This window comes from Mixophyes fleayi, chromosome 5 (assembly GCF_038048845.1).
Source record: "Mixophyes fleayi isolate aMixFle1 chromosome 5, aMixFle1.hap1, whole genome shotgun sequence".
Taxonomy (NCBI): Eukaryota; Metazoa; Chordata; class Amphibia; order Anura; family Limnodynastidae; genus Mixophyes; species Mixophyes fleayi.
The window spans coordinates 215,455,215-215,478,884 of record NC_134406.1 but is presented as its reverse complement, the minus strand read 5'-3'; the positions used below and the strand labels follow the sequence as shown (position 1 = coordinate 215,478,884).

General features: G+C 36.8%; 1 protein-coding gene across 1 annotated transcript in view; it reads left to right on the top strand.

Moving 5' to 3' along the window:
• The window catches only part of CDH2 (cadherin 2), a 190,047-nt gene that overhangs the window by 131,586 nt on the left and 34,791 nt on the right, over nucleotides 1-23,670 (top strand). Inside the window, exons 3-8 of the mRNA XM_075213459.1 lie at nucleotides 3,403-3,629; nucleotides 10,085-10,225; nucleotides 11,058-11,213; nucleotides 12,765-12,909; nucleotides 15,577-15,749; nucleotides 18,928-19,065. Of these exons, the coding sequence (XP_075069560.1) occupies nucleotides 3,403-3,629; nucleotides 10,085-10,225; nucleotides 11,058-11,213; nucleotides 12,765-12,909; nucleotides 15,577-15,749; nucleotides 18,928-19,065 (980 nt within the window). The remainder of the gene's footprint in view (nucleotides 1-3,402; nucleotides 3,630-10,084; nucleotides 10,226-11,057; nucleotides 11,214-12,764; nucleotides 12,910-15,576; nucleotides 15,750-18,927; nucleotides 19,066-23,670) is intronic.

Below are 23,670 nucleotides of genomic sequence, written 5' to 3'. Positions count from 1 at the left end.
TTCTCTAGGAAGTGGGCATATGCGGGAGACTGTCATACTGTCCTGGGAGTCCAGTAAACCTACCCAAAGTTCGGGAGTCTCCCGGACATTCCGGGAGAGTTGGAAAGTATGAGTAAATGTGATTGGATAGACACAGCATCTGTCCAATCAGGTAACAGTAAGAGTCTCTATGTAGCAAGGGAGGTTGTCCCATGTGGATGCACAGTGGATGTTTTGCTCTTGGTAAATGTGGGCAAGCCCTTTAAGTCTATTGATAATTGTACACTGAGAAATGTTTATGATCCTTTTTTAAATGTAAATATGTAGAAAAATTGCTATCTGTTGGAAGTTTTTACATTGACTGTAGTATTACTCATGCCTCCAGCTGTTTATGTCCCCAAGGACACTCTGCTCCCCTGACAGTTTATAGCTGTATCAATTGCTCCACTACTCCAGTAATCGCAGAGTATATAAAATCAATATGTGTTTGTACTAATGTTATTACCCTATATGCGTAAACCACAAACATCAGCAAACACTAATATTCTTAAATATTTCCCTTGCAATAAAACATTACAAAAAGTGTTCTGTAACTGTAGGGTGGTTAGTTTATCTGTTTCAGTAGTTCATTTTCAGTATGATGTGGCGTTAGAAAAAGAATTGCATATCCCTTCTGGCTTTAGAAATTAAAGGTTAATTCATGGTATTCCATATGTTTCCTTACCCAGCTGCTGAATTTCAAAACATGCCCTTGACAAATGGGGTCACCATGTAAGGTCATATTATTAAGGGAATGGAAGTCACTAACTGCAGTATGACACTTTTAACTGTCTCTTCCATTTTAATGTTTCCTTATGAGAATGTATTGTATATTAAGATACAACATTCTACTTTTTCCAGCTGGGAACTGATAAAGACCGTCACGTAGGCTCCATATAAGTGGAACTCTTGTTACTGTTGGAAACATTTTTTTCTGAACGATTCTCTGTAAGAGGTTTGCTTGAAATGTACAATAGTTCCTGCTTGCAATATTAAATGATAAGTAGTGGCAATATTTTGAAGTAGGCCATTTGGGTAAGTATCCCTTTGCTCATAAACATCCCAGAGTTGTTTATATTGAAGTCATTTTGTGTGCGGTTCCAGTTTTGCTGTTCTCACAATGGTTCTTAATTCGATTAAAATGTCTGTATGCTGTGATAGATCAACTGAGAGTCTGTAATACTGCATACTTCAGCATTTCTATATAATACACTTACATTTTAAAGTTTTAAAAACTCTTAAGTGCTCATTGGAGTGGATTTTCTTTTCTAGAGAATGAAACTTTTTTGGATCATTTGAAAAGTAGATTTTAGTCTAACAATATTTTCATTATATACATAACCTACATAATTACATCTGCACAGTGGTGTGTATTTCTTTATCATAAAGTGTACCCCAATCATGAATTATAATCAAAGAGACAAGAGCACATTTGAAAAACACAAAGGACTAAGTCAGAACATTTGTGAAAACTGATATACAGGAAATATAATAAACAAGTCAGATGTTAGTTTTCGTATTATCCCGTGCTGTTACCCACTTTATAGAATTCCCTACCATGCCCAATCAAACCCATCTCTGTATTAGAGTTTATCTTATCCCCAATGATACTATTCACATTAATACACCCTACCAAGCCTCCCAATTTCCACTCTAAGCCACACTCGCTCCTCTTGTCTCAGTTGTGCCCTCTTCCATTTAGATTGTAAGCTCTCTAATGAGCAGGGTCCTTCATACCTTTTGTTTTCATATCTGTATTTATTTTGTCTGTCTTGTGTGTCCTAGTTTTATATATGTTCCTCTTTTATGTATGTCCTGTTTTCCCTACTGTGCGATGTTACGGAGCACTGTGGTGCCTTACAAATCTATGATAGTAAGAATAATAATTTTATAAACTGCATTCGAAAAATGACATCTCATTGTTTGCTGTGGGCAAGACCTCTTTTTTCTTTGCACCAGTATATATATAAAGGAATATAAAAACATTGCAATATTGTTTCATATCACACTGCCCCCTCCCACACCTCGTTAAAAATAAGCCTTCCACCTAATTATGATTAATTTTACCAAATGTGTGCAACAATTCCCTTATTCATTTTAAACACTGATCTAAAATTTATCAGGATTTTCTCCACCTTCATTTAATGTATCCAATCATGTGGAGTGCGGACAAATTTAATAAATCCAGAAAGGATGGGTAATAGATAAGGAGTAAGCCAACCTGCAATGGGAGATCTACCTTCATTTGTCACTAGACATCCCAAGAGGAATAAATCGCTATAAATCCTTGAGCTTAAGTCAGAAGCTGCAGTGCAGGTATTTACAATCAGCTTTGGTTTACTGAACATATATCAAGGAAGGCTCCAAAGGGCAAAGACAGTAACAAGAGAAAGCTGCTATTGTGTTAATTCATGAACTAAGACACCATTCAAACCATCAATTATAATATACACAACATAAACATACCTCGTTACACGGTATCGCATCTCACACACACTTTTAGGCCCCAACCTTGATGTGTTAAGTAGGCTTACTATTTCATGTCTTTAGTTTACACCTCACCATATCAGTTCAAATTGTGTAAACTCATCTACTTTGTCACATTGATTTAAACTCCGATGGTTCCCTATGCTAACATACAGAACATTGCATTTTTGGTTTAGTGAAATAACCTTTAAGAACCTGGGAACCTGGGAATAGATGTGTGGGCATTTGTCTTTACAGAACATTTGGCCAACAGATATCTCCAAACAGCAACTGCAATTTGGCCACTTGATGCAATCTACTGTTGGAGTCTATGGATGATAAACGGAAATAACTATTCTTTAATATATCGTTCGGAGAAAAAAATAATAAACTCTATTTTACCTGGCTGACAGTTGTAATTGCTAAATATTTAAGCATACTTGAATAATTTTAATTGATTACTTTTATAATCAGGCATAATTGTTTATAAAAGTAATTATTATGTTGTTATTCTTCTTATTGTTGTTGTTGTTGTTGTTGTTATTATTACTATTATTATTATTTAAATAGCTGTCCACAGTCCAATTCAGTGACTGTTGAGCGTTGTGTACAAATAGAATAGCTGGCTGTATGAAACTAAAGCTCTGCATTGCAGAATAGTTTAGAAACCATCAGTTAACGATCCTCAAATCCACTTGTGGTTCTAAATGTTCCATCTAAAGCAATGATTCTGTCAATAAACATGTCATATTTCAGCCAGTATTATCTTTTTCTTTTTGGTTTCCTTGCACAGATTGTATTTTCTGGATTCCAGCACTGTATTCCCCCTCTACTTTGCCATTGATTAAGCGATTGTTTTACTGCTTTCTTTAAATGCCTCCAGTTCTGACTCCGTACGTGTGTTTTCTTTTCCTCCAGTGATGTTTACGGATTGCGGTTCACAAAGACGGATACAGTATGAAACCAGTAACCCAACAGATTTTCGGATCGATGATGACGGAGTGATATTTGCCGCAAGAACTTTTGACATTTCACCTGAGCAGACAGAGTTTTTGGTGTATGCCCACGATGATGAAACCAAGCAACTTTGGCACGTCACAGTAACCATCACCCTGAGACCACAACATGCAAAAGATCTGCTACAGGTAGACTTACTACGATGCCTTATACCAATTGGTAAACCACTCCAGCTGGAGTATATTTTAGGAGCAATTGCACTATATTTACTGCATTCATATTTATAATGAATTCACATCAGAACCCACATTTCTTTTTTATGGTCATGAATTAAAATAACAATTGGTAACAAACCAACTAACAATAATCAACAACAAATTGAACAAATCATTATTTTCAGTATAATCAATGTGTGAGTTTTTTTATATTTCTTTTCTTATTTTAAAATTACTAACTAAATAAATAACTTTTCAATGTGTACAGTGCATAGAATGTGTCTTAAAAATAAATATTCAATCTGTACAGTGCATAGAATGCGTCTTTAAAATAAATCTTCAATGCGTACAGTGCATAGAATGCATCTTGAAAATTAATCTTCAATGCGTGCGGTGCATAGAATGCATCTTAAAAATAAATCTTCAATGCATGCGGTGCATAGAATGCATCTTGAAAATAAATCTTTAATGCGTGCGGTGCATAGAATGCGTCTTGAAAATAAATCTTCAATGCGTACAGTGCATAGAATGCGTCTTACAAATAAATCCTAAATGTGTACAGTTGTTCTGTGCTGGCCACTAAGACACATGCGTGAAAGATGGTAAGCAAAGTCAAAGCTGTGTTGACCATCACTATCAACCGCCATTTACACCTGCCTTCTAGCAGGTACAATAGATACGCCTGAAAGCAAGAGTACTTACACTAATCACAGAATTTAAATTAGCCGTAGCTGTGCTCTTACTGTACATGGCCTATGTTTGTCCATCTCTTCCCTCCCCCTTTCTGTCTCTCGTGTCATTGGGGGTCGTAAGTGTCAAATGCATGCTGATATGAATTACGTGCACTTGCGTGAAGTTGCTTAAATTTGTATTCTGGGCATGCGCATTGCAAAATCACGCAAGATACGTAAAAGTTTATGTAATTGTATTGCATCACAGTTTACAAAGCAAAATATTAAACACTGTTGTAATTTAAGGTTTATAGCCAGTTGTTGAAATAAGATGTTGAACCTGACACAACTCATTTTGGTATCTCAGTAAGGCTTTAGAAAGGGGACATGACGTTGTCTATCTATTTTATGATTTTGTATTAACAAGAAAACTGTAAAAAAAAAAACTATGTTAAAAATATAAATGCATATCTGGCACACAGTTCTAATGTCACTTTATCCCAAAACAAAACTAAGAGGCCTATTTACCAATAAAGTTAAAATTTTCATGTGTTATCCTTACCCTGAGATGCCAATAACAGAACGGGTATTGGAACGGTACCACCGCAATACTTGTTTAATAGGTTTCTCCATGTCTTTGCATTGGGATTGCTATATAACAGGTCCGTTCGTTTTATAGGGTGATCAAGAAGAATCCCTGTCTCCAGCGAATACACCCGTTATCATCAGCAATAGGGCTTTTGGCGCGATGATATATCGCCAAGTCTTTTTATTTCCAAGTACAATAGAACAACTTTTTCAGCTTGAAAATACAATTTTAATATACTATTTCAGTACACTGTTAGTGAACTTGAATTTTAATTGTAAACAGCATTTGTCTTTGGATCAATACAATAGCTGTTTATTGATTTCATTTTAAAGTGCCTTGCAAGTAAAGATATACGCATTACAGTGTAAAACTATATTGACTGTATTTTTTATTTTAATTATTTAGGTAGTGTCAGAGTTGATAACAGAGTTAATGCAATCTTGTAATGTAAAGATAAAATTAATTACTTCTTGTTAAATATTTGATTGCACTAGTAACAAATGCAAATAATAAATACATGTAACTTGTGTATATATATGTAACCAGTTATCCCTTTGTTTTACGAACACTGTAACTGGCATTATCCCCCCCCCACCCCCCTTTATTAAATTGCTTAGCAGAGCTCCCCGCAGTGAAGGTAGGAAGAAACATTTGATGATCATGTCTGAACAGCAGCACTGTTTTATTTTTATTTTTTCCCTTTTTAATGTTTTGTAACTTTTTAACAGTTTTAGAGATAATATACATCATACCAGTTTATACTTTACACATAACACATTGTGTAGCTTCTTTGTTAACCATTTGCATTCACGTACATATATATGTAAGCCATAACTCCAAACATTCCAATCTTTGGAATGAGACAGTGGCATGGTCACGTCTCAGTGGGGTAATTGCATGATGTTGGGGCGTCTTTGCATCAAGATGGGGGGTGTGCATAGCGCCTCTGTATTACTAGTCCTCACACATCCCTCTTCCCTATATTGAAAATACACTTGCAGTGCTGCACATGCTCACCACTCATACGTAGCTTTCAACATTCTCAGCAGCCAGGATAATTGTCAAAACGGTCAGGATGGTGGGAAAACCCCCAGAATCAGGAACATCTAAAGTAGGACAGTTGGGAGGTCTGTGTAAGTCGAGACATTTGGAAAGTATGTGTAAATTGGATAGTTTGGATGTATATATAAAATGGGACAGTTGGGAGGTATGTGTGAAGCGGGACAAATGGGAGGTATAAATAAAGCGGGAAAGTTGGGAGGTACATATAAAGCGAGACAGTTGGGAGGTATGGGTAAAGCAGAACAGTTGGGAGGTATATGTGAAGTGAGACAGTTGGGGGGTATATGTAAATCGGGACAGTTGGGAGGTATATGTAAAGCGAGAGAGTTTGGAGGTCTATGTAAAGTGGGACAGTAGGGAGGTATGTGTGAAGCGGGACAGATGGGAGGTACATATAAAGCGGGAAAGTTGGGGGGTACATATAAAGCGAGACAATTGGGAGGTATATGTAAAGTGGGACAGTTGGGAGGTATATGTAAAGGGGGACAGTTGAGAGGTCTATGTAAAGGGGGACAGTTGGGAGGTATATGTAAAGTGGGACAGTTGGGAGGTATGTGTAAAGCAGGACAGTTGGGAGGTATGTGTAAAGTGGGACAGCGGGAGGTATATGTAAAGTGGGACAGTTGGGAGGTATGTGTAAAGCAGGACAGTTGGGAGGTATATGTAAAGTGGGACAGTTGGGAGGTATATGTAAAGTGGGACAGTTGGGAGGTATGTGTAAAGCGGGACAGTTGGGAGGTATGGGTAAAGTGGGACAGTTGGGAGGTATGTGTAAAGTGGGACAGTTGGGAGGTATGTGTAAAGCGGGACAGTTGGGAGGTATATGTAAAGTGGGACAGTGGGAGGTATGTGTAAAGCGGGACAGTTGGGAGGTATGTGTAAAGTGGGACAGTTGGGAGGTATGTGTAAAGTGGGACAGTTGGGAGGTATGTGTAAAGTGGGACAGTTGGGAGGTATGTGTAAAGCGGGACAGTTGGGAGGTATATGTAAAGGGGGACAGTTGGGAGGTATGTGTAAAGCGGGACAGTTGGGAGGTATATGTAAAGGGGGACAGTTGGGAGGTATGGGTAAAGTGGGACAGTTGGGAGGTATGTGTAAAGCGGGACAGTTGGGAGGTATGGGTAAAGCGGGACAGTTGGGAGGTATGTGTAAAGCAGGACAGTTGGGAGGTATGGGTAAAGCGGGACAGTTGGGAGGTATGGGTAAAGGGGGACAGTTGGGAGGTATGTGTAAAGCGGGACAGTTGGGAGGTATGGGTAAAGCGGGACAGTTGGGAGGTATGGGTAAAGCGGGACAGTTGGGAGGTATGGGTAAAGCGGGACAGTTGGGAGGTATATGTAAAGCGGGACAGTTGGGAGGTATATGTAAAGCGGTACAGTCGGGAGGTTTATGTTAATAGATAAAAAAGGGGAATTCTTTGTATATTCTAGTCCTTTAAAAAAATTATATCTTCAATAAGTTTTTAAACCACAGTGGATATGTAAACATTTACTTAACATACTCCAAATTTGAAAGCAATTCTGTCATTAAGATTTGTAAAGTCTTTTTATTGAGACATAGGAAATCCCTCCCACTACTTAGTTATTAGTACGTAAAGCAGGCATAGTTCTTACCATTACACATTCCATTTTAATGGATTTGCAGAAGACACATTTCTTATAAAAGACGATTGCGTGATTCAGAATCTCTGAGTAGAAACAGATAGGAGTGTTGACACCTACAAAAGATTAATGGCCAATGTGCAAAGTGGGTCATCCAGAGCATCCATCTTATCTGACATAGGTTTAAAATAATTACAGAATTAATTCTGTGGGATTAAATAGGGTCATAAATATTTGAGACATTCCTTACCAGTACATATTAAATGTGTCTTTGGAACTTGCATGACATTTTAGCAAGCCCAAGTCTGACTTAAACTATCTGCCTGGATTGTGGCAGATATGATAATGAGAGATAATATAAATCCTGCAAAACTGTTCATTTATTCAACAATCAGAGATAGGAGTCTTATGTAAAGATGCAGCGATGCATTTCAACATTCGAGAGAGCTTCTTAAACAGACACAGCAGCGGTTCTGTTGCAAACACTTATGCCTCAGTATTCTTATGATGAAAGATTTAGGGTCTGGGGTATAAGAGAAGTAACCCTCTGCACAAGAACACTTGTGCGGGAGAAGCTGGGTGTATTGGGGTGTTTCATGATGAACCCTCAGTAGCAATACCTGTTTCTGTGGCCAAATGCAAAAGCTAAAGTTAATTTAAAGGGAGAAGGTATCCTAACCATCTCCATAGGATATGGAAAAATAATATTGGTTGTCTACTAAACCTTTTAAGCCCTAGAAAATGACTTTATTACTACAAGTCCTTTGATATGGACATGATCGAATGCAAGCTAGTGGATGGGATATAATTAGCACCCTTTAGACCCATTTGATAAGTGAAAGATAATTTATTTGTAGACATAAACAAATGTATAAAATGTATTAAAAGGTTTAAATGTAGAAATGCGATGTGCCGTAAAGACAGCCTTGATGTTCGCTTACTCTTGCGACTTCATTTAGATTTAAATGAGGCTCCAGTGCTGTGTGCACATCTGCAAGATTTCTCCCAGGAAATGGTACTGGGAGCCGGTGGTACTGGGAGGCTGAGGTGATCCTTAGTTACAAGCTTGAATTTTTTAATATATTAGGTTATCTATAGACACTTTATGTACATGGATAGAATAGTTTTAAAATTCAAAACTTGACAAGCCTACGTTAATGAGCTGTTTTACAGGTTCCATCTTTTATAATAAATATACATATAAATAATACATAATAATAATTTTAATATCTGTCTTATTTGTAATTCATTCTAGCTTATCTTAAAAGGCAGCGAACACACTATAAATATTACATGGAAAAAATGACTTATTTCCATAATCATGGCCTTTCTCTGGATGACAGCATAAGTCTTGTCACATTTGCAGTACATAATAAGCTGTGCAAGTATGTGGTTCTGCTTATACAGTCCAACATAAATCATGTTTAAAAAATGATGATTTACCTTCTGTGAATGAAAAAGAAAACACACAAAGATTGTTTACATGTATGTTTTACTTGTTTTGATTTTGTGATTGACAAATTTGCACCACAGACTTTGATTGCGGAAAGACATAATCAAACAGTGAACACCACAGAAAATTAAGTTTAGGGTTCATCTTCTGGCTGAGATACTATCATTGGGAGTGGCTTAAAAGGGATGGAAGTCCCAGCCCCATGGCAACATTTATTGTGATTGACTGGGGGGATATAGCAGCAGCAGGAAATACCAGGCCAAAAATGAGATCCCAGGATATTATGCAAGAATCATGCTCACATCACATTCTGGGATACCCTCTTCGGTCCTAAATAGGTTTAATGAGAGGAGAAGTACATACCTCACAATCAAAACTTTATATATTCAGTCCCAATAAGTTCCTTAAACTCTTACATATGTATTTGTGAATGCTATCAGTAACTGTATCACATAAATGATGGTGCTACCATTATGCAAACCTAAGTGTCTGCCTGTGTCACCAATGGTTAAGGGGAACCTAAATCACTGAATGAGTGACATAGCGTAGTGTCGCCTCGGACATAGCTGTTAAGCTGCTTCTCAATCTCAGTGATTGGCTGGGAGATGGCACTGGACTTTGATGTCACTGCCCAGCGCCACCAAGTGTATATCTATTTGCAATGACCATGGGCTTGAGTCGTTAATGAGAGCAAAGCATAAAAAAGGAGTAACTTTGCACCTAGGTAAAACCATGTTGCATTGGGGGGGGGGGATTTAAAATGTGGGGACAGATTTATAGTTGGGGTAGGACATGTCCTAGATCAACTTTACATTTCACTGTAAAATAAAGCTATCAATTATTTGTGTGCTGCATGAAAAATCAGCCAGTATTTAACTTATACTCAAAATAGTAAACTAATTTGCAATTTGCACCCCTTGTATTGTAACATGGTTTGTTCCGGAGAACATTTAATCCTTTTTTTAACTTACTTTCCTAAATGATTTAGGCCACATATCTTTACCTTACACATGCATACGTCTAAAATATTGAATTGTGTTTATCTTTTAAAGGGCTCTTTCGAAGTCAGAGAAATAAAATTTCCTCCACAACGTAAGCACAATGGCTTTCTGCAGAGGCAGAAAAGAGACTGGGTTATCCCACCAATTAATGTACCGGAAAACTCAAGATCTTTTCCTCAGGAATTAGTACGAGTGAGTATTAAAATAATAATTAATGGTATTTCTGCATTTCCCCAGTAACCATCGATATCACGCTGTATATAATGCATTATTAGTGAATTACAAGTTTCCTTAACACTTAAATACCTGCAGAGCTGTTTCCAAAAGCAAAGCTACTGCTATGATAGTTAAAGGCAGTCTCTATGGATCTTTTCTGGGAGAGAATGCCCTTAATATGGTATAAATGCGTCCAAAATAGATTATCATTTGGATGTGGGGTTTTACTAACCACAAAGGAAAAGTATTAAAAGACAATGCTCTCTTACTACATATTTTCTAAGATGGAAAAACAAATGCAGCCATTAACCTCAGATGGTTCCCTTTTAATTTATTTAATATAAATGTGATCTTTGATCAGGCCGGACATATATATGCAGAGGTTTTGGGTCAGAGAGGCCTCTTTGGAACATTAACCCTGAAGCCTTTGCTACATCTTATATTAACTGTCCCCTGAATTGTGACATGAAATCACCACAGTGGTTTTATCACACAGCCCAATCCAGATGTTAAGCTATGATTGGAAGATTATGTTGGGTAAGCAGAAGTAAGCATGTGGATTATTACTCTGATCTTTTTACTGTGTAAATTCTTCATGCTGGTCCTCTGATGTTTGCATTACCATAAAGGACACCCAAAGGCAAACATTTCTAGATATTTACTCTACAGGTGAATCACTGCTAGGCTTACTTCTGGCATGCAGTATTGCTCCCGTTTTGATCTGTGTTGCTTACATTTATTGCCTTTCTGGTTCTCTTGCAGTGTTATTTTAAGCTTCAGTATAACTTTGTTCTCTTTTGATCTATAGATCAGGTCGGATCGTGATAACAGCCTCTCTCTACGATACAGCATGACTGGTCCGGGAGCTGACCAACCTCCAATCGGTGTGTTTATCATTAGTCCTATCTCTGGACAGCTCTCTGTAACGAGACCTTTGGATCGGGAACAGATTGCAGTTTTTCATGTAAGAAATCAAACTAGCCTTCGGTTTTAGCGATGTTGCGTAATTGTGGTGAACGATTGACAATGTACTCAGGTCTGGATTCATACTTTTTTCCTCTCTAGGCACCTTTTTCCTACAACCAACCCCTTTTCTCTTTTCTGTAGAGGTCCATCTTCCCTACACCACCTACGGTAGATTTTTTTATAGTGACTGTTATGTCAATTGTCTGGTATGAAAGCTGGTGCAAAGGAAGATGGTGTTGTTTCCCTTAGAGCCAATCGGATTCTAACAGCTCAGTTAAAAAAAAAATAAACAAGGCATCCATTTGCAAAATCAGCATTGGCGCCATTGTTCATAAATGCCCACCACTGGCTTACAAACTGTCATTAGGGACTTAAGAAAACATAAGAAACAAATGTAGTAAGATGGTGAGCAGTCTACCCATTTTTCCATAGAACTATCATTCATATGAGTACATTTTGAATAGGCTATATCAGTGATGGCTAACCTTTGACACTCCAGGTGTTGTGAAACTACAAGCCCCAGCATGCTTTGCTAGTAGATAACTAGCTGATAGCTGGCAAAGCATGCTGGGACTTGTAGTTTCACAACACCTGGAGTGTCACAGGTTAGCCATCACTGGGCTATATTATACAGAGCACATGTTACATACTTCTCACATTGATCACAATAATGTTTCATTTTGCAAAGCTGGCCATAGGGCAAAGGAGTCTATTTACCATTATCAGACAAAAATAAAAAAATTCTATCTCTGCTTTTCTCAGCGAAAATCTTGTATCACTGAAATTTACTAATAAAATTATACTCAGGTTCCTGGTCATGCTGGCTGACATGGTTAAGAGGAGCCTTAATGGTTGACACAGGCACAGTGGAACTGGATACCTTGACCTGGGCTTCCAGTTCCACTTTTGTATTAAAAAAAAAAATACAAAAAAATTAAAATTATGTATTTTTAAAAAAATAATAAATATTTTAAAGCAAATCCAAAATGAAAAAATTGCTTTATTTTAGTAAATGAAGGACATGTGTAACCACTGTACTTGTTAAATAGGCTGGGAGAACCGCTGTTGCTGGTGGTAGATAGGTAGAAGACTGGGAGGAGCCCTAAATCTAGCTAAAACACCCGTTTTCGCACCAGAAAGGGCCTTTCTCCATTTCTTAAATAGGTCGTGTAAGTGTGGTAAATGCAGGAATATGTATTTAATTTCACTTCATACAGCCTTTAAACACTTACAATATATAATTGTATTGTGTACATGTTATTGCTTCGCTTCCAGTTTATTACAGCACTCAGTTTATTTTTTTTATAAATCCACTAATACAACAAGCGTATAGAACACAAAAGACAGTAAGAATGCAACATAAAAGGGAAGAATTGCTCAGAGCATCTATTATCCAGTTCTGCAGTTACCATGGTTGAATTGACAGCAGATTCACTGATATTTCTAAATAACTCATCTGGGACAAGTGCATCACTGGGACTAAGCCATAGAATGTGATTTTCTGTCTCATATTTCTACTGAGAACTGCCATATAAAATTGTTTTTGCAGCTGAGGGCACACGCAGTGGATGTAAATGGAAACCAGGTGGAAAATCCCATAGACATAGTGATCAATGTAATAGATATGAATGACAACAGACCAGAATTCCTGCACCAAATTTGGAACGGGAGCATTTCTGAAGGATCAAAGCCAGGTAAAGAACCCCCTCATATTTTTTTCTACAAATTCTTTGTTTTACATATTTCGTTCTTGGGTGTTGGTTTTTTTTGCTTTTGTTTGTTTCATTTAACCCTTCAAGATTCTGTGTATTAAGTCCACTGAACACACAGGTCAAAGAGTTTTGTATCCATAATCATTTGTTATGGCTCATACTATTATTATGTCACAATTGCAAAAATGCACATGAATCAATGTTGATTTTGATCAATCACTGATTGATTCACCATACTGGGAATATTCATTATATTTAAATTAGTCTATTTATTACATAAAACTGTTTTATATCCTTTTTTTATGTTATTGTATTTACATGTTGGGAAGGAATAACAATCACTATGTAATACAGAAAGATAATATTTGTAACGTGCCATTTATAAAGAACTCTACGGTTCATTACATCCCACAACATACTTCCTGGTCCACCCAAAAAAACAAGAAAGATAGACTCCAACCTCTTTCCAAATGTATAAGGTGGATTCCCCTGCAGTGTTCTGAGAGATACTTATTATAAGGGCTAAATTTACAGTTTCTACTACCCTGGACCACCATGAATATATCATGATGATGCTATGAAACCAACAAACATCCTTCATAGATTATGCCCAATAAATGATAAGTTGGCATAGATCAACTAGTAGAAAATATGAAAAGCATGTGAACGGTTAATAAAATGACAATTCTTTGCTTTCCCGAAGACAGATTTTCTCATAGGTCTTTATGGTGCATACAGCACTGATTATATTGAGAATTATTGAGCTGAAGGGTGGTGCTCATTTAATCATAAGCCATTCTTGCATGACTTTTCATGCATATCCAGCTGCATTCTCAAGGATGGTGAATAGCTCACCTGGATAGTCCTGGTAATTTCAGCTAAGAATTGTCAGCATAATATCATCATCATCATCACCATTTATTTATATAGCGCCACTAATTCCGCAGCGCTGTACAAAGAACTCACTCACGTCAGTCCCTGCCCCATTGGGGCTTATGTCTAAATTCCCTAATACACACACACACAGACAGACACAGGCAGGCAGACAGACAGACTAGGGTCAAATTGTTAGCAGCCAATTAACCTACCAGTATGTTTTTGGAGTGTGGGAGGAAACCGGAGCACCCGGAGGAAACCTATGCAAACACGGGGAGAACATACAAACTCCACACAGATAAGGCCATGATCGGGAATTGAACTCATGACCCAATGCTGTAAGGCAAACAAAATAATTTTCATTCTTATGGTCCTTTAAATAATAACTGAACCCAATTGTGAATATGTTATTTATTTGCTTACAGCTATTTATATAGTGCTTATATATTAATCATTCCCATCAGTCCCTGTCCCAGTGAAGCTTACCATCTTTATTCCCTACTATAATGGACACATACATACTAGGTCTCGTTTGCCAGAAGCCAATTGACCTACCAGTGTGTCTTTCGAGTGAGGAAAGAATCCCAAAGGAAACTTGCGTAAACACGGGGAGCGTCTATAAATTCCACACAGACATGTTGGATTTGAACCATGACCCCAGTGCTGTGAGGCAGCAATGCTAACCATTGTGCAACTGTGCTACCTGAGTTTAGCATGGCTATTAACATTTAAATACCCTGTGAAGCATTTTTCCAATTTTTGATAGTTGTTTTTCGTTAGAGCACCTTTCAGGTTTTCCACTGTCCCCCTCTGTTCCTAACACTCTATGTATCTTCTCCTAAACTTTCCTCCTCTGCTAGATTGCTTCTTAAGTAGCCCAAATACTAACTTTTAGACTTAATTGGCTGCAAATGGCAGTGTGTGTGAGCACAAACTAACTGTCAAATCCAATAAACATCTGAAAGGGAACTTTGCATTAACTGCTACTTTTACTCACCCGACATGGAGGTAGGTGAAGACATAATCTTTACTAGATAGTACCTACCACATTTGACATAATTAACACACCTCACACTTTACTATACCCCCTGCTTCACTCCTCACATCCAGTCTCTGCCAATCCTGTCTCATCCACCTTTGAAATATTACTATAATACAACCTTTTCTTCTCAAGATGCCACCAAAACTCTTATTCAATCTCTTATCATCTCCTGCTTTACTAATATAACCTCCTTCTATCTGTAATTCCACCAAGCCATCTTGACCTAAATATGTCCTAAATGCTGCAACAAGACTGATATTTTAGTCGCCGCCATATAACCGCTGCACTACTCTTCAAACCCCCACATTGTCTCTCCATATCCTACAGAATCCTATTTAAAGTACTTAATGCTCACCTACAAAACCCTCCCCTTCATACATCTCAAACTACATCTTGAAATGCCCTCTTAGATCTACCTCTGACCTGTGTCTCGTCTTGTCTCTTATAGCCACCTCTCACTGCCGCCTACAAGGCTTTTCCTGTGTCACTACCCACATCTCTACCACGCCTGGTTAAACTCTACCCCAGCCTTAATTTTTATTGAAACTCAGGTTTTTGTTCAGAATTACAAAATGATCTAAGTGTTACATTCCATATGCGTTTTGATCATAATCTGTCATCCAAGATGTTTTTGCAACATTATTTTTTTTTGCAGAGGTTGCTTGTGAACTTCACTGACTTGATTACACTGTTTGCTTTACATTTCAATTTATTTATGTGTTTTCTTCCAGGATCTTATGTAATGACTCTTACAGCTATTGATGGTGATGACCCTAAACAACCGAATGGCATGCTGAGATATAAAATTCTGTCCCAAACTCCAGACAGCCCTTCCTCTAACATGTTTACAATCAACAATGAGACGGGTGATATTATCACTTTGGCAGCCGGACTTGATAGAGAGGTAAAAATGCTTTCCATGTGATATACACATTACAGTCCAGCCAGTTGTTGAAAGAGTTGTCAGCAGTAGTACACATCACTATCTACATCAATAGTACACAATTGGGAACTAGTTTCCACAGGTAACTGAGAAGAAAATGTGATGTAACCCATAGCAACCAACAGGACAATTGTTTTTGTTTTCTAAACTGTACAACAATAATGTCAGAATCTGAGTGGTTGCTGTGGGCAATACAACTTTTTATCAATAATTAACGTATCGCATTTAAATAACACATGACAAACGGTAAATGCAGATGGGATTCTCCTCATCTATCAAGCAATAGAATAGTCTTGTAGTGAACATTACTGCAATTTAATAGTTGGATAGTGTTATTATAAATAAATGACAACAAGAAAACAGGACCTACTTAGGAAGTTTAGCGCCGTGATAATCTTTAATAAACATTACTGAATGGCGTTGCAAAATTCAGATTACAGTTTAACTGGAGCAAATTTATTTTTAGGGACTATGGTGAATAAATGAGTTTATTAACTAACAATAAGTAATACATAATATTATATATATTATATAATAATTATTTATTATCAGTCCAAAATAACCACACCACTATTTTTACACAAGTCCAAGAACTGTATTAATTATTTCCTTGTACATTTAAATGCAAACAATGGTTAACACTCATTTGTAGATGCAGCCTGTTGTAACATTTCTCACTACAATATGTTGCTGTAGGCTTTGTCTTTGTGACATTGCAGACTCTCAGTTTGCTTAGTGGCCATTCGGTGAGGTCAAAATAGAGCAGAATGGGATGTATAAAACCATTTAAATATTATTATTGTCTTTTAAATGAATGATGTAATAATTCATATAAAAAGCTAATTAAGATTTACGTTATAACAAATAAACACAATTATAATGAATTTTCAGTTCTAGAAGAATAAGTTTGATGATGGCATTTAACCACTTTTTTGCATTATCTGAATATTTAGTAGTTTTAAAACCACATAATTGCTGTGCCATCTTTCATACTGTGAGAGAAGGATTAATGATTTTTTTTTTGTAAGAGTTTTAACACACAGTGAAAATAATAATAAACAAGGAATAAGTATTTAAAGATGTGTTGAAAAGGTGTCTTGTTCAAAATGTATCCAGATTTATATGTATGTATATATATATATATATATATATATATATATATATATATACACAATGCGTGGTGCAGTTGTATAGGGTGTACAGGGTGCTGCTGCTACTAGCAATGGAATATTTTCACGCCGCTATCAGATGCCAATTCTCTTTCATATTTAAATGCATATAATGCGTGGTTTCATACGCTGAACCTGTAATAAATGCATGTTTCACTGTCAGAGATGATAAATACACTGCTTAAAGTTTGGCGATATTTCCATTTAAGTTCAAAATTGATCCTGTATTAAAGGCATTTTGCAATATTGACAAATATATATTTAAAACTTCCCGCATTGTGTCCTGTAAGTAGTGTTAGTTCAGGAAGCCTGAAACACTATGGAGCTTGCAGTCTATATTCCTTACCCATAACCACACATTACAGTTAATTTTGTAATAAAAAACAATTAGCATGTCTCTGGTGTGTGGAAACAAACTGAAACCCCACTCAAACATGGGAAGAACATAACGATTCTAACCACTGTGCCCCTCAAATATCTTTAATTTGATCCTGAAACCTTTTACTTGCATATTTGTAACTTATATAAGCAGTCTTTTATGAAAGCCCACTTGTGTATTATGGTTAATGCCCCATTTTAATATTAAAATAAGGTAACTTATTACAAATTATTTGACACCAAATCTGTGTATTCATTATCTTTAACATTATCATAACCTAAAGCCAACTGTTTAGCAGGTGAAAATGTATACACTAATTATACAGTTTTTCTATCACTACATATCATTGATCAAAATATTTTTTAAATAATAACTAATTGCTGCAAACATGTGCTTCAAGTGCATTAGCTGAACTATGTCACTATTTAGAATTATGGTCTGACAATAACTTCAATGCTAATTTTGAAATTACTATTTATAAATCTAGTGTTATCTAGATAATTTAAGCCACAATATACATAAATACATATGGGATAATGTATTATCTACTGTTAAATACAAGGATATTACAAGCCACAAGGGAGTTCAAAGACCACATAAAGGCACAAGGCCACAGGCTGAGTGCTTTTTTACAGGTCACAGAAATCGGTAATATATTTTATAATTAACTCCTGTAAATTATAATGTTATTAGAAGTCATCAAGGAATTCCATGACTATATAAAGGCACAAGGCCACAGGCTGAGTGCTTTTACACAGATGATGAAATTCAAGGTGTCATATCTGTCATAGCAATACACATATTTCCCTACTGAACACTGAAATAATTACACCAGAACTACCTGATTATAAGCAGTGGCATCAGAACTCGTAGTTCATTCAGCTTTATTTACAGAAGTTCATGCATATTTTAACATCATGGGGTAAATGTATCAAGCTGAGAGTTTTCTGGCAGGGTTGAAAAACCAATAAGATTCTAGCTCTCATTTATTTAGTACATTCTACAAAATGATACCTAGAATCTGATTGGTTGCTATAGACAACATCTCCACTTTTCAAACCCACCGGAAAACTCTCAGCTTGATACATTTACCCCATGTGTATAATATAACATTGTACAACTACTGTAAATTAAGTGGGAAATTGACTTTGATGCTTTCTTACTTCTTATAAGAGTATAGAACACTTTTGCTTGGAGAAAAATATCAAATGTGATTTACAGGTGATAGCAACCATAAAAATTGTGTAATTGAATCGGAAAAAAAAACTGCCTTTAGGGCATCAAGGTCATTTCTTTCTAATCATGATTCCAATGTTTTATCTGGTGGTGGCTGGATTATTCCAACAGATATTAATTTAGTAAATATTTTCACGATGTTATAGCTGTATTGTGCGAGTTCTCCCGAAAAGCGTAAAGCCTCGCAGGTACCATCACGGCACAGTCATTAAACATGTTAGGGCAGCTGGTATTCCTGGCACTTAACGTCATATCTCAGCATGTTAATGATACACAATTCAAGCAATATTGTACAGCTCTTTTGAAATGCCATCAAGGTCTTAAAACAAATAGTGATGCTTTTTATGTCTTCTAGAAAGTGCAGCGATATACATTAATAATTCAAGCCACAGACATGGAAGGAAACCCAACATATGGTCTCTCAAACACAGCAACTGCTGTCATCTCAGTGACAGATGTCAATGACAACCCTCCAGAGTTCACGTCAGTGATTGTAAGTATAGATTATAAGTACCAGTGAAATACAGACATGAGGCCAATGCCACAGCAGCAGCATGCTTGTTACCTTATGTGTAGATGCATATCATGTTATAAGTACAAGCCACATGGCAGGGAGGTTGCTGCTTAATGAATATAAATAAGTATTTTGTTACAAATCTGTGCAATAATGCATCCTACTGCATATTAAGAAACAGGAGACTATCAAAAATAACTGCTACAAATGTTATGCTGGTTCATATTACGGGTGTAAATTTGTTTAACTTTATATAACTGTCTAAGCTACAATTTTATCTTAAATTATTTATCTGAAGTGCCGGCTATTCAGACCTTGTTTGCCTTTTCGATTCCCTTTTCAATGCTATTAAGGGTATCACAGAATTAGGAGATGGAGAAATTCATGCTTATTTTGTGTGCCTCTATCCAGCCCCTCTTTAGAGGTATTCAGTAGACTATTATGATATACTGTAAATTTGATCTTACACATAAAAGAGTCAGCACATCAGTGCATCCATAAAGTCTATCCAAAAGACATGCTAAACTACACTGTTAATTTGACAAACACAAGAAGAATGAATTTGCTGTCCTGAAATTGAAGTTGATCTAGAACTCACGGCATAAAATATATAGTGAGAGGCATATATAGCTCACGGCATAAAATATATAGTGAGAGAATGTCAGAAACTGTAAGATGAAGTGTAAGTGCCTTCGTTGGTAGAACTTGGCCAAGATATGGTGCCATTGAAACCTTAAATTAACCTAATGTATGCTTGTCATTAAATGCGGCTCACGCAGGCACAAATTTGGAGATGATATTTCTGTATCTCTTCAAATGCTTCTGAAATGCACCTATTTTGCAAACAGTGATGTTTTTTGTTTAGCCCTGTAGAAAACCTCTGTTACCCTTCATGTACCCATAGAGGCTATTTCACTCCACTATTATTTAGAATTTAGATTTTTCTATTAAATTCAATTACTGTCTCAAACATAATCCTTACTATAAAGTGAACATTCATCTGCAGATGTTATGGAATTCTCTTGCTCATTAATTACAGGGCAATAAGAGGGTTTCTTTAAAGTTGTTTTTTCCTGGATACGTTGTAGACTGATGCTGTATTTATTTATTTTTTAGCTTGAGTCTTAAATCTGAATGTAACCAAGTTTTAATATGAAACCTAACTTTAATCCAGGTCTAATTTGAGTTTTACTCATAAAGTTAGCTCAGTCTCAGAGCTTTGATCTTATCATCATAAGCTCTAACCATATAAGAAACCCTGACACACCATAAATTGTACCAGTGTTAATATTAAAAACATTTTTTTGTCCTGTACATCTTTCTTGCTAAACACAGAGATTCAGTTGCTAGTTCATGTTATGCTACTGCCTTCTAACATGATCTTTGCCCTGGGCCCACCAGAGACTAAAGTGGTATTTGTATTCTGACTTGGGGGAGAGTGTTGTGTGATTGGCTAGTGCTACAGTGATTGGCCTTTTTAGAAAGGGAAGTGGAGAAATCCTTAAAGCATCCTGTAACAACATATTTTGCAAAGGAAACAATAATTGTACTATAATTGCATTACAAATATACAAACATATGTGCCTGAATATGTACAAATATATATATTGACTCGCTTTTAGTTTGCTATGTGCAAGCACTCCAACATTTTCAAGTACTAAAGATAATCTGCTGTGTTTTAAAATAGAACTTACAGATAATAAATCACAGCAGAAGGTTTATCTATAGCACAAGAACATCACGCAGAGTATAAATGAATCTCTCCATGCGTCTAGAAATAGCCTGCAAATTTTACCGTAGCAGATATGTGTGTCGTTATATTCAGTGACACCTGGAGCCTCTCAGGATCTGTCCTGAGACTAGAGGCTTTAAGATTATTAAAGGGTCTCAGGGCTCATGGCCAAAGTTATAGGAATGGATATTCCGCACTGTAATTGTAGAATTTCTGCTCTATGAATACAGTTGGGAAAGCGATGGTCAGTTCATTCTGTACTGACGGGACTCCACGGGCACCTACACCCAGACAGGGAGCCAACGAAAAACTGTGCACCACCAGTGTGGGTTATAGTACCTATGATTTAGTGTCTAATAGTTTTAACTCTCCCAGTGTGTGCCCAGTGGTCGGCATTTGAAAATGCAGACTTCACTCTTTTTGTTAGGAAAGTCCTTATTTTGTCCTAAATACCTACGTCTAATTTTGTCCCTCTTTTCTGTCGGATATAAAGATGGATACAACATCAATGAGTCCCCAACCTGTCTCAATATACCAACACATCAGTGTATATTACCATGGCTTTAATTTTTTGGTGGGTTTGTATTACGTTAATTTGTGCCTAGAAAGACCTCTACTGAGGTCTGAGGGCCTGATTCATTAAGGAAAGTAAAGCAAAAAAAAAAAAAAAGAGTAACTTTGTACCTTGGCAAAACCATGTTGCATTGGAGGGTGAGGCAAATTTAAAATGTGATGGCAGATTTATAGTTGGGGTAAGATAAGTTCTAGATCAACTTCAATTTCAGGGCCTCATTTAGAGTCGGATGCAAAGTCCGTTTCAGGCGCATCCTGCACATTTCCACTGGCGGATATGCGCAGTAAGCAACAGTTCTCTGCAGTTCCGTCTGCTTTTCAGACACAGTCCACACTTGCGACAGCTTGCGTCTCAGAACGAGGGAAAGGGTGGAACACGGAGATATGTAGGCGTGACCATGAATACTTTAGATACTATGGGCGTCTATCCACAAAAACTACCCTAGTCAGATCAAGACGCAGGCGGAACACACTTCAAAAAAGACAGAAAAAGTGCGGCAGGAATTAGGTGGCGCAAGTAGTTAGTTAGCTGTGGGAACTGGTCGCAGCTTGATAGGGTATTACGAGTGGGACGCAACTGAGGTTGCATGCCACTCGTAATACCCTACCAAGCTGCGGCACACTCCCACTCCTACTCTTTCATGTACATCTTAGTCACACATTGCGTCCGACTCTAAATAAGGCCCTCAGCTTACAAATAAAGCTATAAAGTATTTGTGTGCTAATGAAAAAACAGCCAGTTTTTATCTTATGTACAACATAATAAATTAATTTGCACCCCTAGCATTGTAACATTTTTTTTCCAGGAGAAAACTTACTCACTTTTTTGCCTTACTTTCCTTAATGAATCAGGCCCTGAATGTTTAAAATAGTTACATTTTGCAGTGTTTTTTGATACTCCTTTTATTCCTTGCATCTATCATTGATACACATTTGTTTCCGTGTCATATCATTTTTGTGCTGTTAAAGTAAGCAAAAATGACAAAAAGTATTAGTGTCATGTGAATACCCCCCACAGATCTGTGGATTTAAAACAAATCATCCTTTTATTGTCTCTTTATGCTTATTTAATTAGTGGCACGTATTTGGTTTTCTGTGTTGCTAGTGGTATTTGCTATAAGTGTATGTGGATTCACAACTTATGATTTGATTTGGAACTCAAGGCTAATTTGCCTGAAGAAATTCTTAGAAATGTATTGATTGCAGAATGAAACATACTTTAGCAAAAACTTGTGATTCTCATGTACAATAAAAATCTATTCAATCATTTTTCGAGGGCGGCTCCTCCTGATGATTTTATATTGAATTGAATTAGATAGCTTATGAATGTCTCCCCATTTGTTTGCACTCACCTCTTTCGACCATACTAAGTGCAACCATAACTAATGTTTTACAGACTAGAACAGACATTGAGGGCCCGTGTGAGGCTTGCTTTTCGTCTTTAATAAAATAAGAAGCCCTCAATCAATAAACCACATCTAATCTGTCTGATCTCTAAAACAGCCAAACAGAAGGAGGTGGACTTTATTCCAATTCCTTCAGCCTTTATTTTTTTACTTATTTGCTGCACTCTCACAGTCAAATCCGTCCACAGCTGGTCATTTTAGGGGTCACCCTGTTTAAATCACTAAGCTGCTGATTTCAGGGTTTGCAACAAAATCTCCTTTCAAGCTTCAACCCTTTAAGTGCCAGGGGATTATTATTATTATCCTTGTAAAGCTGCAATATCTTCATCCCAGACTTATGACATTGCATTGACTTGACTGATGCAAAAAGATTTAAATTTCCTCACTGCAAAGTACAGTCTTGACCAGAAATTAACCATTTTTGTCACTGAGATATTGCTGAATTACATTGTCATTGGTGCTCATAAAGTCTGTGTCACTTAAAACTTCAATTATTTTCTTAATAAGCCCCTCTTTCCAAAAAGGCAGCGTTAGAAGAAAGCTAAGTGATACAAAATAATGGGGAAATACAGTCATGTATCTCTTTTATTTTGCCACTGTCAGTACATTAGGAAGTTATGGAATGTGTTTATGTCTGTCATTATGATAGCTATATTTTTATTGCTTTTTTTAGTGTATGTGACTTTTTACCCTAGCGACACTGTGTTAATTTTCTGTAGGTCTGTATGCATTGTTTATGTATCTGAGTATATGGGTTGCGGGGCAAAGTATGTATTTAGATAGAGGTATTCCACATTTACTGATCTGAAATATGGGGAGGCGTATTTAATATAGTGTATTGGAGCCAGAAACATATTTGACCAAAGACAAAGA